Here is a 16,076-nt window from a genome sequence, read left to right as displayed (position 1 = left end):
ATTAACCGTGAAAGGAATGTGCTTACTATTGCGTCATCTATTGGAGCGAAGAAGATAGATGATATTATCATTATAACGTCAGTTTAAAAACCATGCGCTCTCTTGCATATGTTATTTCCTGTATGGAGGGATTAAAAGACCAGGAGATTAACAGTGATCTAATTTTGTAACTAGGGTAGTATAAAAATGTGTGTATCAATGTTATTGTTTGTGCTGTGAGAGCTAGCCAATAGAGATACGAGTACCCACGTGTGTGACCTTATGACACCTTATCACATCAACATTCATTCACAGCATTACCCCGCTGCGTTTCATTCTGCAAAGACTTTCTCGTGGTTTGGAGAACAGTAGTGTTAGGCCTGTAAAATCTTTCAGGAGTATACAAATGGAAGGAAATTGATAAGGCATTTTCAAAAGCCATAAAGAAACTAATGATTACAGATGTGGTTTGGATGTGGGTAGAAAATAAATCTCATGGAGTAGTGAAATACAAGAAAATATTCAGTGCATTGGAAGATTGATCAGTTTGCAATGTTTTGTGCGAAGTTTGTAATGACCATAACATAGAAACTTTTGAGTTGGGATTGCTGCCTGATGATCATGAACTCACTCAAGCTAAAATAAATATTAATTTCTACGATCCATTTTATTAATGAGAAGAATAGGGATATCTGTACTGAGCTTTTTAGTGTATTTTCAATGTGTTTATGCAAATACCTTCAGACATGGTACTGACAACTTCACTGTGTGTCTAAATGTTTTTTGTGTTATACTGTATGTTATAAATTATGGAAGATATGCATTTTTTCTGGATTATCTTAAAACGACTAATTTGACACTTAGCTCATTTAGAATTTCCACTCTACAATTCTTTAAATTTGGAAAAGAATGAGGAACCAGATAAATGATACCCGCTTTTTGGACACTTCAACAAAAAACTGGAAATAAAATTAACAGCAGGCAGATGGACTGACGGACAGACACATAGATAGAGAGACAGACATTGATGATGTTGGAAGTTGTCATCGTCTATCCATTGCTAAAGGATATGTGAATGATTTCAAAAGTATAATTCGAAAACAATAACTTGAATTGAATAAAAATAATAGAACAAGTGGATAATTCCAACAGTACAGCAGCACCGACTATGCTCTTTTAGAATTCACTGCACTAGTCAAATTGAAAGTTTGCTGCATATAATGGTGGATTTTTAATGCACTAAAAGAAAATGCACATTTTTAGAGTTGTCATAACAGCAAAATAAAGGAGAAATGTGATGTGGTCCAGGGAATATTGCTGAAATCGACTAATTTGAGAAACGAAAATATTATATTAAAGGGATGGACCTAACAGTTACTTGTGTCATTTTTGCGCGAAGAACTTGTCACTGACAGTGGGCCTACTTGTTACTAATCAATCTCCTCATCAAATCCTATCCATCCTTACCTCAAACAGTGACGTTATGTCTCAGTACTAATGTTAACCCGGAAGAAGGTGCATATGTGTTATAATATGAGGAGGCGCATGTGGTCAAAAGACTGCACTACTGAAAATATGTTATTAAGCTCAACTTATTGATTTTTGCTTGAGCATTTTGTCTCGTGATATTTTTATTTTATAGATTACAAGATTTTTAATAATAAAACCTTGGAACATTTTATTACATTTTCGCATTACATTTTTTTTGTTTCAAAAGTTAATTACAGTATTTATTTTTTGTGGACAAGGTAGAGTGTCCACTGGCCACTGAACGAATATTGCACACTTTTATCACTGCCGATGTGGTGCTGTAAACCAATTTTCAACACTTTTATCACAGTCACAACACATTTAAATTCTTATTGTACTGTATATATGGAATTATCGCTAATTAAGACATTTAATATTTCATAAAACATACACTGAACGAACTAAATGTAATTATTATGAAAGTCACCATACTTTCTTCCCACCTGCGTGACACCAGACACGAGTTGCAGTGATGGCAATATATGCAAACGAAATGATACTAACCCTGAGCAATGCTACTACAGGTGTATAGTATTGTGTGACAGGTTAGGTTAGATTTGACTAGGTGTTTAGTATTGTGTGAGACGTTAGATTAGGTTAAGTTAGGTGTGTAGTATTATTACTATGTTGGCGACACAAACCCACTCCAATCTCTGCTTAAAATTACGTCATATTAACGAAATATGGCTGTATTCTTAATTTACACACAGCGATCTTTGAATATATAAGTAAGGTATGTATTTGGGGCTGGTTGGATAGACTTACAACTCTCCCAGTGATCATATCCAATTTCTACTACTCCATACTATGAATCAAAGGCATTTTCAAGGTATTTTAGCAATTTTCTATAGAAGTAACCTTCACCTTTTTTTCTTTTATGTTATCATCTAAATTGAAGCAACACAATGGTTGAATTAAATCTCTAATACAAGTGGGGAAAGTATCATAGTGCTTTTATAAAAATAAAGTAACACAACAAGAAAAATTTTGCAGTAATGAATATTACAATATTATGTAGAAAATACGTATTCCACAATAAATCTAATCTAATATTACGGAAGTATGTTAACAGAACTAATAAAGTTACACAAATAATATATCAATATTTTATGAATAATGCAGAATTGTTCTTCATATAAAATGCAAAACAGAGTAGTAAGCTGTTATTTATATAACATGAGGATTGTCCGACAACACAGAAAGAACAAGCATGTAATTATAAGTGCACAGCTGTGAGTGTTGCAAGTACACAAAATGTCAACTATGCTCTAATTAAGATTATGTAGTGCAACAGTCACCTTAGTAAAATATATGGGGGAATGCATTTTCATGTTGTAACATGAGAGAGCACACACATAGGCGGAGAGAGAACCGTTTCCTTTGGGAGGGGGGGGGGGAGGAAAGCAAAACCACAGAATTCCGATATAACGAGATTATGGGGGACATTTCTCTCCCATTATAGCTTGACTTTGGTACAGTGTATCAGAATATGATCATTTAATAAAGGTATTGTAAAATAAAGTAAAATTGTAACAAAATATACAGACAATTTTACTTTTTTTTTCTCTTGTAAGGAAGAGGGACTCGAAGGCTTGCACTGCAGCCTGAGGCTTATTGTGCTTACCACTCCTATTCTGTGAATGATTGGGTAGCAGAATGGCCGCTCTTTTGTACAAGTATAGCACGGCACACTGTGAACTTAACCCGAGCTATTGTATGGATGATGATAATATGTGAATTAATTATGGCGAAATGAATCTGAGGTCCAACATCGAAAATTACCAAGCAATTCTGCTTCAATTGGTTGAGGAAAAATCTCTGAAAAACCCCAACCAAGTAACTTGTCCAAACTGCACGTTTTATGGCCAGATGTGCTAACCATTACTCCACAGCGGTGGACCAATTTTACATTACTTTATCTGTTTATTTAAAAGAGCAAGATATATGAAATGTAAATTCTCATTATTTTATTTAATCTCGTCTTTAAGTTTAACCAGGATCTCTTTGCATTTTTCTGCTTTGTTGTGCAGTATGTTATTCATATTTCTTCAAGTGGCTGCTTGAACACCTGCAGAATTCTAACACATCAGTACATGCTGTTACAAAAAAAAAAAAAAAAAACATTATAGTGCTTCCATTCCTCAGGTGAGGTATAGAAATTCTTATACATTCAGAAATTTAAAATAAATATTTTAGTCCAGACACATGGTCTGAAGACAATAATTCGTCAATTTAAGCACAGAAACTTAATCATAAAAACAAGAAAAATTTTTTGAATTCAATATTTTGTAATGTTAATAGAAAAAAAAAAGAGTTCGGCCAAGTTTGGGGAGGGCAGTGTCCCCCATGCCCCCACCCCATAACTCCGCCTATGAGCACACGATCAAAAACACCGTGCTATAAAAAGAACAAGCATGTGTTCGATATAAAAGAGCACAAATTTGATTATTTGAGGTGCACAAATTGTCAACAAGACTCTAATTAAGGATGAAAGAGTGAGGTCAGAGGTTTCCTGCCATTAAAGTAGTGCAGGTTTAAAACAAAGTGCGGTTTTTTCTCTGCTATGCACTTTCTCCCGGGTTAAGAATGAGGAAGGGAGAAAGGGAAAAAAACAAATTTCTCCTGGCAATGACACCCCAGGTAAATGTATGAGTACTGTACTTCGTTCCAATTGACTATCATCATAACGGCACTGTTGAAAACTGCTGTACCTAATTTTTCATTTTAGCGAAAAAAACTGCTCTACATTCTTTTCGTTGCAGACGGTGGATCAGAAGAAATACTGACATTTCTTTATGAAGTGACATGTGGATCAGCAGGACGCAGTTATGGTCTGAATGTTGCACGGCTTGCGAACGTACCTCAGTGCTTACTACAGCGTGCTTCTGAGAAGGCTCAAATGCTGGAGTCATGGACTGTTTCAAAGAGGTAATGCGACAGTGTAGTACTATTTAACCTTATACAAAAACAGATATGTTTGTGCTGAATACCTATATAGCTGGATCCTTATGATGACAATACCGATTATGAAATCTAACTATTTACACAAAGAGAACAAAGAATACGGAAAGACTGAAAATGTCCTTTTCCTCCTCTTTTATAAATTGTGTAACTTTCTTTGGTAATCAATATTATTGATTCTCGATAAGATGTGTCTAAAGTTGTCCTCACCTGGAGATCTGATAAGGAGACAGTTTTACCTCCAGAATCTTGAAACTTAGGACACATTCTCATGATGTTTTGGTAGGATCTAATGGCTAATACTAATGGCTTCATTACTAGATGCAAGACATTGAAACAACAATAACAACATATTATTGATTCTTTCAAGATTTTTACTCCATTTAATATTATGTTATTTTCTTTTATATATAAAGTAAAACCTCTATTATCCGTGGTGGTGAAGGTGATGTTCTGAGCGTTTAATCGGATAATCCTTATATAAAAAGATTTCATAAATTAAGTACATAATTATTACAGTTTCGCAATTTTTTTCCGCGGTCTTGTCTTTAATATGCTAGATCAGGGGTTCTCAACCTTTTGAAGATAGGGAACACCGCCCACATGTAATATTAAGTGAGCAAGCACCATGAAATGGAATAGGTTTAATAGGCCTATAAATAAAATAAATAAATAAAGAAACAAAGAAATGTCGCCCTAGATAGCCTTCTATGCTCGAGGTTGCGGGTTCGATCCCAGCCAAGGTCGATAGCATTTAAATGTGTTTAAATGCGACAGGCTCATATCAGTAGATTTACTGACATGTAAAAGAACTTCTGTGGGACAAAATTCTGGCACACTGGCGATGCTGATATAACCTCTCCAGTTGCGAGCGTCATTAAATAAACCATAATAAAAAAAAAACAAAACAAAGATATACATTTTTGAAACACTCATCTGGATAATGGTATCCTTGAACTTGAATGTTACTCAGAATTTCAGTGATGTCCGAGGAAGAGTGCTTGTAGCTACATGTAAACAGTCCTGCAGATGTGAATTAGTTAATTGTGATCATGCTTTGTTCTTGAGATGCCATATTTCAGAAGTCAGAAATTCCCCCCCCCCCCCCCCCCCCGCCCATAGGTAGGTTGTCTCGAACATAGCCAGAAGTTGAGAAAAACACTCCGCAGTATTTGAAGCCTTTTTGTATTTTCTGCTCCCCAAAGACTATAATTTGTTCTTTTAAAACAAATATATAACAGCTGGAAAGGACTGGAGATCTATCAATTTAAGTTCCTCACGAGCAGCCATATTATTCTCTTGAATACTCTTGATTGCTGTGTTAAAGTCCACACTGAATTGAAAGGGATTATACACCATGAAATACGAGAAGCCCTGTCAGGTCTGTAAGCTATTATAATGAATGGATAGAATCACCATGGGTCAGTTTCTAAAACACGGACAAAATGGTGTTTCTAACCTCCTATCGAGATCTGAATCCTTGTGTGATTTCTAAAACGAAGTCGAGATGCAGCTTGAGAAGAAACCGAGGTTCGTGGGTTTTATATATGGCAACGCAGCTAAGAATCGATTTTTCTTCCTGGTAAAAGTCAGTATTAGAAAGAAATTAACATCAGCATTAATATTTTTATTGAATTGCAGTAGACTATATTCTTTTGTTCTCAGCTAAGTTACTGTTATATTTACTAATTTACAGGATATATGTACATTTAGAATACTAGCATTTCTTAATATTTAAAAGGTAATGGACTTTTAGGTGCCAGAGTGAAAATAAAATAATATTGACCGAATAATTAGCACAAGTCGAACATTTATGTTGTTGTAGTTTATCCTTTGTTCATAACTATACCAACATGAACTACCTGAAAAAACTGTTCTAAGGAATTAATGACCTAAATATTAACTGGAGTAATATTTCAAATGAAACTAAAATGTAGTATGGTTCTGTTTTCACATATAACACTAAGTGGAAAGTCCCAATAGCATAAAACCTAAAATAAAAAGACAAAATCACGTTTGCTATATTTTTGTAGGCCTACATCAATTTCGAGTATTAAATAAAATGTCCAAAACTATTATAAATGTTAAGAATTAAGTTAGATCGTCTTATAGGCATAAAGGTATAATTAATATAGAATATTATATCTTACTTCCCTCAAAGCAACAAGAAGGTGTAATAAAATTGTCAACCCGCTGCCTCTTGCATTTCGTTGCAGATTATTATTTAACATTCTTGCTAAATATTGCACTGATTCCTTCGAAAATCGAAATATTCACCTGGAATTATCGTCGTTATATAGTTATAAAGGATTATTTCTGTCTCTCATCACTCTAATCTGGGCATGTAATGATCGTAGATACAAATTTTCCTTTGATAATCATCCAGCTGATCTATACTTCCATTGTGTATACATGAAGCCATGGTTTTAAATTTACTCCGGCCATGGTCTCTACTTCAGACCGTGGTTTTGAGCCATAGCTCAAAAAAGTGAAAAATACTTCGTTTTATAAATCTAAACATGGTTTAAAGCAGCGGTTCCCAAACTTTTTCAGCCACGGAGCCCTTTTTGAAGCAAAAGTTTCTCGTGGAGCCCCAAGAAATGTTTAGTGTTTAGTTCTATCTGTATATTAATTATGTTCTATGAAGCATAATACACACGATATGTATACGAAAGTATGAATAATAATAATAATAATAATAATAATAATAATAATAATAATAATAATACCGGTAATAATAATAATAATAATAATAATAATAATAATAATAATAATATATAATGTATAAAGTAAATAATAGTAAAAAATAACTGGAGACAATATTATTTAAATGTACAAAATGATAATTATAAGTAGTACCGGTAGTTAAGACATGTAAAAAATGTTAAAATGTTACATTTACACCCGAATTAATGTGAAGAATGTGCCTGTTTCTTGCGACAGAGTTTGTCAATGTCCGATGTCACAGTCAATTGAAGATGCATATCGTCTTCTGCATCCAAACGAGTTCGATATTATGTTTCTGTAGCCGTGTACTTCGAAAAGGCCGTTTCACAGAGATATGTAGTACCAAAAGGCAGTAAGATCAATTTAGCTTTTGATCTTAATATCGAAAGATCCTCCCCTAACTGAACCCAAAATTCGGGAAGTGGTTTGCTTTTAAATGATGCCTGACAGGCTATCCGAAACCATGTCTATAAGGATCTCATATTCGCAGTGAGGGCTGATGTTTTTTACTTCACTGAAAATGGATCTACAATCCACTCATATTTGTTTCGAATCGATTCCCTTGGAAAGTATGAATTCATATTTTGAAGAAAATTGTCAAGGTGCTCTTTTATTATTGCTATGAATGAGTTATTCATTGTTATGTTATTTTCTTCTGTAAAGTTTGAAGTCAATGAGAAACATGTCAGATTCTTATTCTAGACTCTTTCCATGTAGAATGTTATTTTTTCTTCAGTGCGGCAATTTTATCATTAGCATTGAATATAGTTTTCTGTTTCCCTTGTATGGATGTGCTGAATGCGTTATTTTTTTATAAAATGTGTGCTAAGTAACATAATTTGCACAACGATTCCTAATCATTCAAATAATCTGCTTGCAAACTCTTTTGGTCATTCAAAACTAAAGACAACGCTTATCAAAGACAACCATGTGTAATAAATAATTAATAACAATGACTTATGTATACTTCCCTATCTTCACACAGAATTTTGAGTAGCCTACACTGCAAAGGTCGTGCCTTAACAAAGTTGATAATTTAGACGACGTTGTCTAGTACATGCCTTAATAACGCTGGTATTTTTTTTCCTTGCGAGGGCGTGTAGGTGTAGTACACAATAACTACTTGTGCAGTTTTTTAAACTTTCTTGATCCTTGTACACCGCCAGCAACAGGACCTTCCATGGGCTTTGCATCATCTGTGCGTACATTAATGCAATTGTTCCATGGTATTGATGAAGGATGGATAGAACAGAGAAAAATTCTCTTCGGCACCAGGACTTGAACCCGGGTTTTCAGCTCTATGTGCTGACACTTTATCCACTAAGCCACACCGGATTCCAGTTCCGATGCAAGATCGAATCCCCTCAGTTTAAGTTCTATCTTTCAGTTTTCCCTTTGGTGGCCTACCCTCATATACTGTGTCACAGAATATGTGACAATGGCACAATGTCCAATGAACTATGTACAGAGGTGCACTCATTACGAGTGACTAAGTGGCCGGGATCCGACGGGATGAGCGCCGTCTTGAATCACTAGGTGATTATTTACGCATATTATAATATTATTATGATATACTTCGGTACATCATAATAATACCATGGTACCGGTATCGAGTTTTCAATGAAGATATCTAACAGGGAAAAAAAATTCAGAATCTCTTGTGGAGGATGGCAATGGCTTGCAGAACAAAATATCTTCATGAAAGGAATCTGAAAATTCGTAATGCACAAACGTCATTAGCACAGCTAATCCGGCTACGTCCGTGGATTCGTCAAGTTGTAGCAAAAATTTCGTTTCACTGATACGGGAAATTATGGTATTTTTAACATCATTTGATAGATCCTGGATCCCATTATGCACAGTGTTATTTGATAAGGGCACACTGGAGATCAAGTTTGCAGTTCTTTCGTCCACCATTCACTTCACTGCCTTCACTAATAGTAGTTTTATAAGAATTCCGGCAAGGATGTGAGGTTTACCAGTAAGACCCAGGTCATGGCTAACCAAGTACGACGTTCCCAGTGTTTTATAGTCATTTGTCTTTACACGGGATACATTTTTTTTCTAAACTGCATGGAGTTCGTCATATTATTTTCTTTTGAAGTAGTCTGCAGTTTTATTTGTGAAGTCAGGATGAGATTCGAAATTCTGCCTAAGCTTGGCAGGGAACATGGAACTATTGGGCAAAACTTTGTCACATATCACACACTGTGGACGTCCATCAGCAAACTCAGTGAATCCCATATCCAAAATATGAATCACAATATTTTCGTTTTTTACTTCCTTTTCTGTACTTCTACACTAGGCATCGTAAACTCTGGAGCAGGATCATGTGTAGTATATTCTGTATTCAATCCCAAAGAATTCGCACTATTTTCTTCAAAAGTAAGGTTGGGCTACAGTTGTTATTATCCCCCTTTGACTGAGCACTGGTTGATGACTAATGGCTATAGTAGATCTATTATTAGTGCTGCTTCTATCTAGCAAGAAGAAATAAAACTAATTTCTAAGAAATTACTTTTCGGTTGATGGAAGTAGTTTACGTTTTTCGCACTAGAGGCTAGATGGAAGCAGAAATTCTTGTCATCCGCGGTCGGAGCCCCTGAGACTTACTTGCGGAGCCCCAAGGGCTCCGCGGAGCACACTTTGGGAACCGCTGGTTTAAAGGCATGACAGTGGTCTTGACCTCGTTTTAGAAATCGACCCTAGGCCTATTTGTTCTGGCTAGTACATCGGGGATAATTTAGAGATGGAACTATTATTAAGATTTTGTTCGTACAACAGTCTGACTTGAAAAAAGGACCTCAGGAGCATTTGTGCTTGCGAGTTCTTTTTTGCTCGCATAATAAGAGCACCAAATGTCATTAAAAGAGCACCAGGTTCAGATAGTGGATTAGAAGTTAACTAATTTAAGTCCAGTTGTCAATGACGGCTTTTTATGGACCAAAGAAACTCCTTGTGGTGGCTGTTTGCAGAAAGATAGGAATAGTAGGGGTCTCATGTTGTAGATTTACTTACATTATAAACTTTATCTTCGTCTTTTATTAAATTGCGCACAGTTTTAAAACGAATCTCGTACTATGATGCGAGATAATACACAATTTATACTTCCCGAAATCGTTCAGTTATTTGCACTTTTTTTTCGATACTTACCACAACACTCCTTTATTAAAATTTAAATAATTTATTGAACACAATGTGTACAGATTAGTATAAGATTTCATCTTTTGCATAACATCCGATCAGGAGAGTTTTTAGTGCACACTCGAATATGCGATATGATAAACACTGAAGGCCACAGATTCCACACACACAGTTGCTGGATACCTGGTGAAATCCTTTTCTGGTACAGATGCAGTGATGAAAACCATGTATTGACTCTCTCGTGAACAGGTGGCATAGATCGTAGTTGGCTGCTTTCCATTCCTCGTTGGTCATGGCTGGAATGTGGAAAAATTTTGGGTCTATTTACGAGTTTTTCTGGTGTCGTTCGTCTAGGAATGTTATATTGGCTGGGGTTGGTATTAACTTGTGTGTCAGCATCAGGTCAAGGCCCTCATAAGAGATTTCAATAATAATAGGTCAAATGACTTGTTAAAATTGAACAAAAATCAGCTCCGCTAGGCAGTTGGATTCCTTATAGGACACTGCACCCTCAAGAACTTGTATAGGATGGGACATAATATCAACCCAGCCTGTACTCGTGTTCACAGGGAGATGAGTCTGTAACTCATCTATTATGCGAATGCAATGCACTCGCTCATCAAAGAGCTCTCATTTTTGGAAAACATTTTCCGAAGCTTGATGAGCTATCAACTGTCCCAGTCCGCAGTTTGATTCAGTTCATTAAGAACTTCAAACTATTGGACTGATTGGATATTATGAAGGGGATGCGTAATAGATCTTTTAGGTCGCAGTGCTAGGGCTGTTAAAGTCCTCCCCCTCTTAAATTCAATTCAGTTCAGCATCCAGTCTTCTATGAAAGATTTTATTCTGGTCAACTGGTATACAAGTCTGGTTGGAGCAAACTTTGATGTGCATAAAGTTCTTTTTATGTATCTAGCCTTGACTCGGTCTAGGATTTTGAGATTTTTGTGACTCAGGTATGGCCATATTATCTCAATGGCATATGATGCCACTGGGGCGACTTTCAGTTTGAACAGTGACATTGCGGTTCTGAGGTTTCTGATTTCCATTGTGGCCTTTATCGCAGCAACTCTTCTGTCTTCGATACATCTCGTGAATATGAGTCCAGTAACCTGTAATGTCACTCCTAAATACTTGAATGACTTGACTATTTTACTGTTTGGTTTCCGCACGTAAATTATCTTTTGAAGATAGTTTTCTGCATTTGTGGAATTTCATTATCTTCGTTTTATTCTGGTTGATGTGCATGTCATTCATCAGGGACCATTCTTCTAGTTTATTAAGTGTCTCTTGTAGCAAGACCCTGTTGTTGCTTAATATGACTATGTCATCTGCATGAGTACAGTTTCCACACTTTTTATACACCCGTGTAAGAAATTTTGCATAGAAGATACACGTTATGGTCACTCGAACAGTTGGATATAGACTGAATGGTGCATGGCTTTGCAGTTGTGTGGAAGTTCTTGGAGTCATTTCTTTGAAAGTAGGTAGTGATTATTTTGTAAGTTGGGAAAGACACTTCTCTCCCACAAGTAACTGTTTTTCTTGTTGGTAGCGGTAACATTCCTGCTACATACTGTGTAACAGTAGAGATTTGTACTAATGCTCTCTAGAAAGAAATGCATACTAATATATTTTTTATGGAGAAAAAAAAATGACTGTGAAAAAGGTAAAAAAAAAAAAACAGAAAGACAGCCATATAATTTGCGAATCAGATAATAGAGTGGCAGTTAGCCCAGATTCTACTGCATAGAAGATAGAAGTAATAGGGCTCATGGTTTGTGCACTCGGACCATACCTCAACAATTTACGGACATGACCCATGAAGAACATCCGTGAAATAGTGATTATGGCTCTCTGGGGTCCGATTAGAATTTTGAGGAATCACCTCTATGCATAATGAAATCAGGAAATCTTTCGCTCGATAAAACTTACCAGCAGTTATTTAAAAAACAGTCTCATTTACATATTTAGTTATGTTCTCCTTTTTTTTTTTTATTTATTCATTAAAGCATCAGCTCAAAGAATTTGAGTGACCACAAGGGCCCTGAATGCAATAAATATGTACAATATATTTGAATCATTAAAGAAAAAAGAAAGTTAATTGTTGAAGGCAAATATAAGTGAATTAATTGAAATAGAGATGATGATGTAATATTTTAAGAGAATCCTTGGTGATATTTATATGAATAGACCTTACATAATTAAAAGGGATGTGAAATTCCTTAAGATAATTCCATGTGAATTTTGTAATTTACTTTTATTGAAAGCATTTTTACCGTGTCAATAATGGCAGCCTATAAATTCAGGGGAATTAAAAAAAAATTATATATAATTCTTCAAGAGGCTTGGATTTTGACTTCTTGAATTGCTAGTAAAATATAGAGCTCATGATCCAGTTCAAACACCTATTGAATAATCCAAAACAGTTTTTCTTCATTTATAACAATAATTGCCGTGTTTTGAATAATTGTTTTATTATCTCACTTCTGGAGCAACTTCAAATACGTAATTTCTTAGGAATTAGGTTTCTGACAATTGCATTTTTACTTTCGCCTGTTTTGGAAATTTTTACAAATTAAAAAAAGTATGTATGTATATATCTAATGCTCTCGATTTAACAATGAAGTCATTCTCCTTCGTGCTTCCCAATATTGCGACATGATGTCTTGAGCTATCTGAAGGGCTGTGCAGCTTGCCAGATGATCCATATCCATTTCCTGCTCCTGACAGCATAACAATTTGATGAGTCAGTGTATCGGTTTTGTGGAGATGTTTACTTAAACAATCATGGCCAGTGAGTAGCCTGAACATAGCAACAGCAGATTTATGAGGAAGTTCTGGGATTAGACGAGTGTTTTCCAACAGATTTTTCCATTTGGTATTTTCATTTTCTGCTAATATTTTATTGTAATTGCGGTTGATTTTGCTTTTGGTGATTCGTTTGACAGATTCAAAGGGCAGAGAGTATTTCTTTAATTTTTTCCAATTTGGAGCGTTGTATAAATAGCAATAAATATATAGAAGAAAGATTGTTACAATACCATTAATAATGATCCTGCTGCCCATTGCTGTTAGAATTATATACTATCACCACTCATCATCATCATCATCATCATCATCATCATCATCATCATCATCATCATCATCATGACCTATTTAAGTTATCAAGACTCACTGCTGAACATTTATGGAGATGAACCAAATTGCTCTGTTATTACACAATTGTTGCTAGTCATCTGTGCCTATTTGTTTTGAGATGCTTTCTAACGTTATCAATTTATCTTTGTAGTGGTTTTTCCTATAAACATAGCTTAATTTTCCTTTTTAGTTGCCCTCTTATCTTGTGTATATTCTACTGGTGTCTTCCTGATTTAAATATGTTGTTGTTGTTTCTAGTGGGTTCTGGGACTGTTGATCCAAGTCATTTTTTTCCTAGCTTCCCAGCAAAGAGCTTCCTATAATTTATAAGGTGTTCTTTATTTAAGATCACACTATGGTTATTAAATAGATGGCAGCTTCTATTCTTTGTCAAATTCATTAACAGATGTTTGATTAGACCAGGGGTCGGTATGGGCATGAAAAGCAGGTTGACAAGGGGAGCAGCGGGTTCTGTGAGGAGCAAGTGAGCTCTTTACACATCTGGAGACTAGCAGTGGTGGGCCTGTGATCTTCTTAAAGTGTTTTGATGAAGTGATATATTTTGCAGAAATGTGCAGTAACAGAAAATGTAGTGGAGCACACGTTATGCAATCATTTTATTTCAATTTTCGAACCATAAATTAAACTGCTTTATTATACAGTAGTGAACATATATTATTAATAATATTGTTAATAACTAAGATACATAAATACTTAATATAATAACGAGATAAATATTTCTGAAGAGCAAAACTCTTTACCCACACATCATAATAGGCTAACAATGGTAAATAAATTGTAATTTAATTAACTCTATATTACCACAAAGATTTCAATTGAACATTGTTTCCATAACTTCTTAAAATCTAAGAACTTTGGCGCACAAACTTTTCTGATAAAGTACACAGTGTACCCTATCCTACCTACTTACCTACCTACCCACCCACCCTATTCTATTCTATTCTTAAATGAGATGTTATGTTTTGCAGGTGCGCACTACAACAGTTCAAGCAGTTATGGCAGTCAGCTAATCTGAATTATCCAAGCAAATAATATGGTATTTATTAAACATTAAAAGACTGATAATTATAAGAATTATGTGAATTATTTCAAATGGGAGGAAAAGAAATAGATTATGTTGCTCACAAGGGAGAATTAAGAAATTTCTTTGTAAGGATGATGTTTTATGATATCAGTATTCTGTCACTGAGACTTAATAAAAGTAGCCTACATTATTGTGTTTACTGCTAACAGTGATAAGCAATTTTTATTTGTAAAAGTAGGAGAATCGACAAGTGTGTTTAGAGATGCAGAAGAGAAAATAATGAAGTGAAGTACCTGTGATTGGAGACTGAGAGACATATTTGTAGTGATTCCAGCGAAATTTTGTGTTAATGAGCAGAGAAAGAATGAACTTTAAGCAAAATGAAGTCTTATCTACATCTATATACTGTATATTTTTCAATGTATCATAATTAGAGCCCGGATTTCAATGCAAATACATGTTTTTATAGCTGGTTACACTTCTCAAAATTTGCAAATACTCGTTTTATGACTTATCGATTCCAAATAACTGTACTTTTTCAGTGCATGTTTGGGCCTTTCTTGGTAGTAAATTCATGCATTGCATATTTTTTAGATTTTGTGATTTAATAGCACATATTTGGACTTACATATTGCATATTATGCCCTTTTTTCTGACTTCAGTGGATATATTATGTTAACTTACATAATAATGCCTTTATGAATGTTGCTTCGTAGAATCTGGTATTTGCATGTTATTTGTCTATTGAGAAAAAATAAATGAAAGCTACTGGTAATATTGTTTCTTGGCACCCTACTAGATAATTAGTTTTGGGACTTTCCACTAAATTCTTCCTTTGTTACACTGGAATTTCCAACCCCATCTCTCGCTTGTTACAAGCCTGAGGTCAAAATATTGAAAGAAAGAAAGGCAGAAGCAGCATGCTTGCAAACTGCAATTTAGTACACTTTTGTTGCGAATTGTGAAGTGTTGCTATAGCTCCTGTTAGAACTGCAAGAACAGATATTGTGTCAAATGGATTGAGGGAAAGAATTTCTGAAAACGAATGGTGGTGTAGTTTATTGTGATTGTTGTAATAAAGACGCAAGTACTTGTGTATTTTGGGGTGCGTGATAGCGTGGCAGTTAAGGTGTAATGGTACAAAGTCGGAAGGTCGCAAGTTCGATTTCCGATGGGGTTATGGTAATGCAGAAATGCAAAAGACATACAATTCGAGCCTCACTTTGCTCCACATCTCTTCACTTAAGTTTGCACATGACACTTCTTGTGACGTAGAAATAGGGTCACCAGATTCACATTGATAAAAAAGAGGACACAAAGCTTAAAAAAGGAGGACATTGTTCGAAAAGGAGGACAGAAAATATGTACTTAGATTTAGGCTTAGGCTTATATTATACTTCAAATTACGTCAATGTCTATTTTATTACTAAATATTTACAGTACAGATTTAGGCTTACATCACACTTAAAAGTACGTTAATATCTATTTTCTTACAAAATAATTATGAAAACAATAATAATGATTTTACAGTTAGCTACATATGAAA

At 35.0% G+C, this 16,076-nt stretch overlaps 1 protein-coding gene across 1 annotated transcript in view; it reads left to right on the top strand.

Moving 5' to 3' along the window:
• LOC138712036 (DNA mismatch repair protein Msh3-like) overlaps positions 1-14,926 on the top strand; it is a 59,557-nt gene extending 44,631 nt beyond the window's left edge. The window contains exons 14-15 of the mRNA XM_069843425.1: positions 4,272-4,437; positions 14,475-14,926. Of these exons, the coding sequence (XP_069699526.1) occupies positions 4,272-4,437; positions 14,475-14,538 (230 nt within the window). The 3' untranslated portion in view covers positions 14,539-14,926. The remainder of the gene's footprint in view (positions 1-4,271; positions 4,438-14,474) is intronic.
• The last annotated feature ends 1,150 nt before the right edge of the window (positions 14,927-16,076 follow it).

Source organism: Periplaneta americana, chromosome 13 (assembly GCF_040183065.1).
Source record: "Periplaneta americana isolate PAMFEO1 chromosome 13, P.americana_PAMFEO1_priV1, whole genome shotgun sequence".
Classification (NCBI taxonomy): domain Eukaryota; kingdom Metazoa; phylum Arthropoda; class Insecta; order Blattodea; family Blattidae; genus Periplaneta; species Periplaneta americana.
This window is presented reverse-complemented; position numbering and strand designations above follow the sequence as displayed.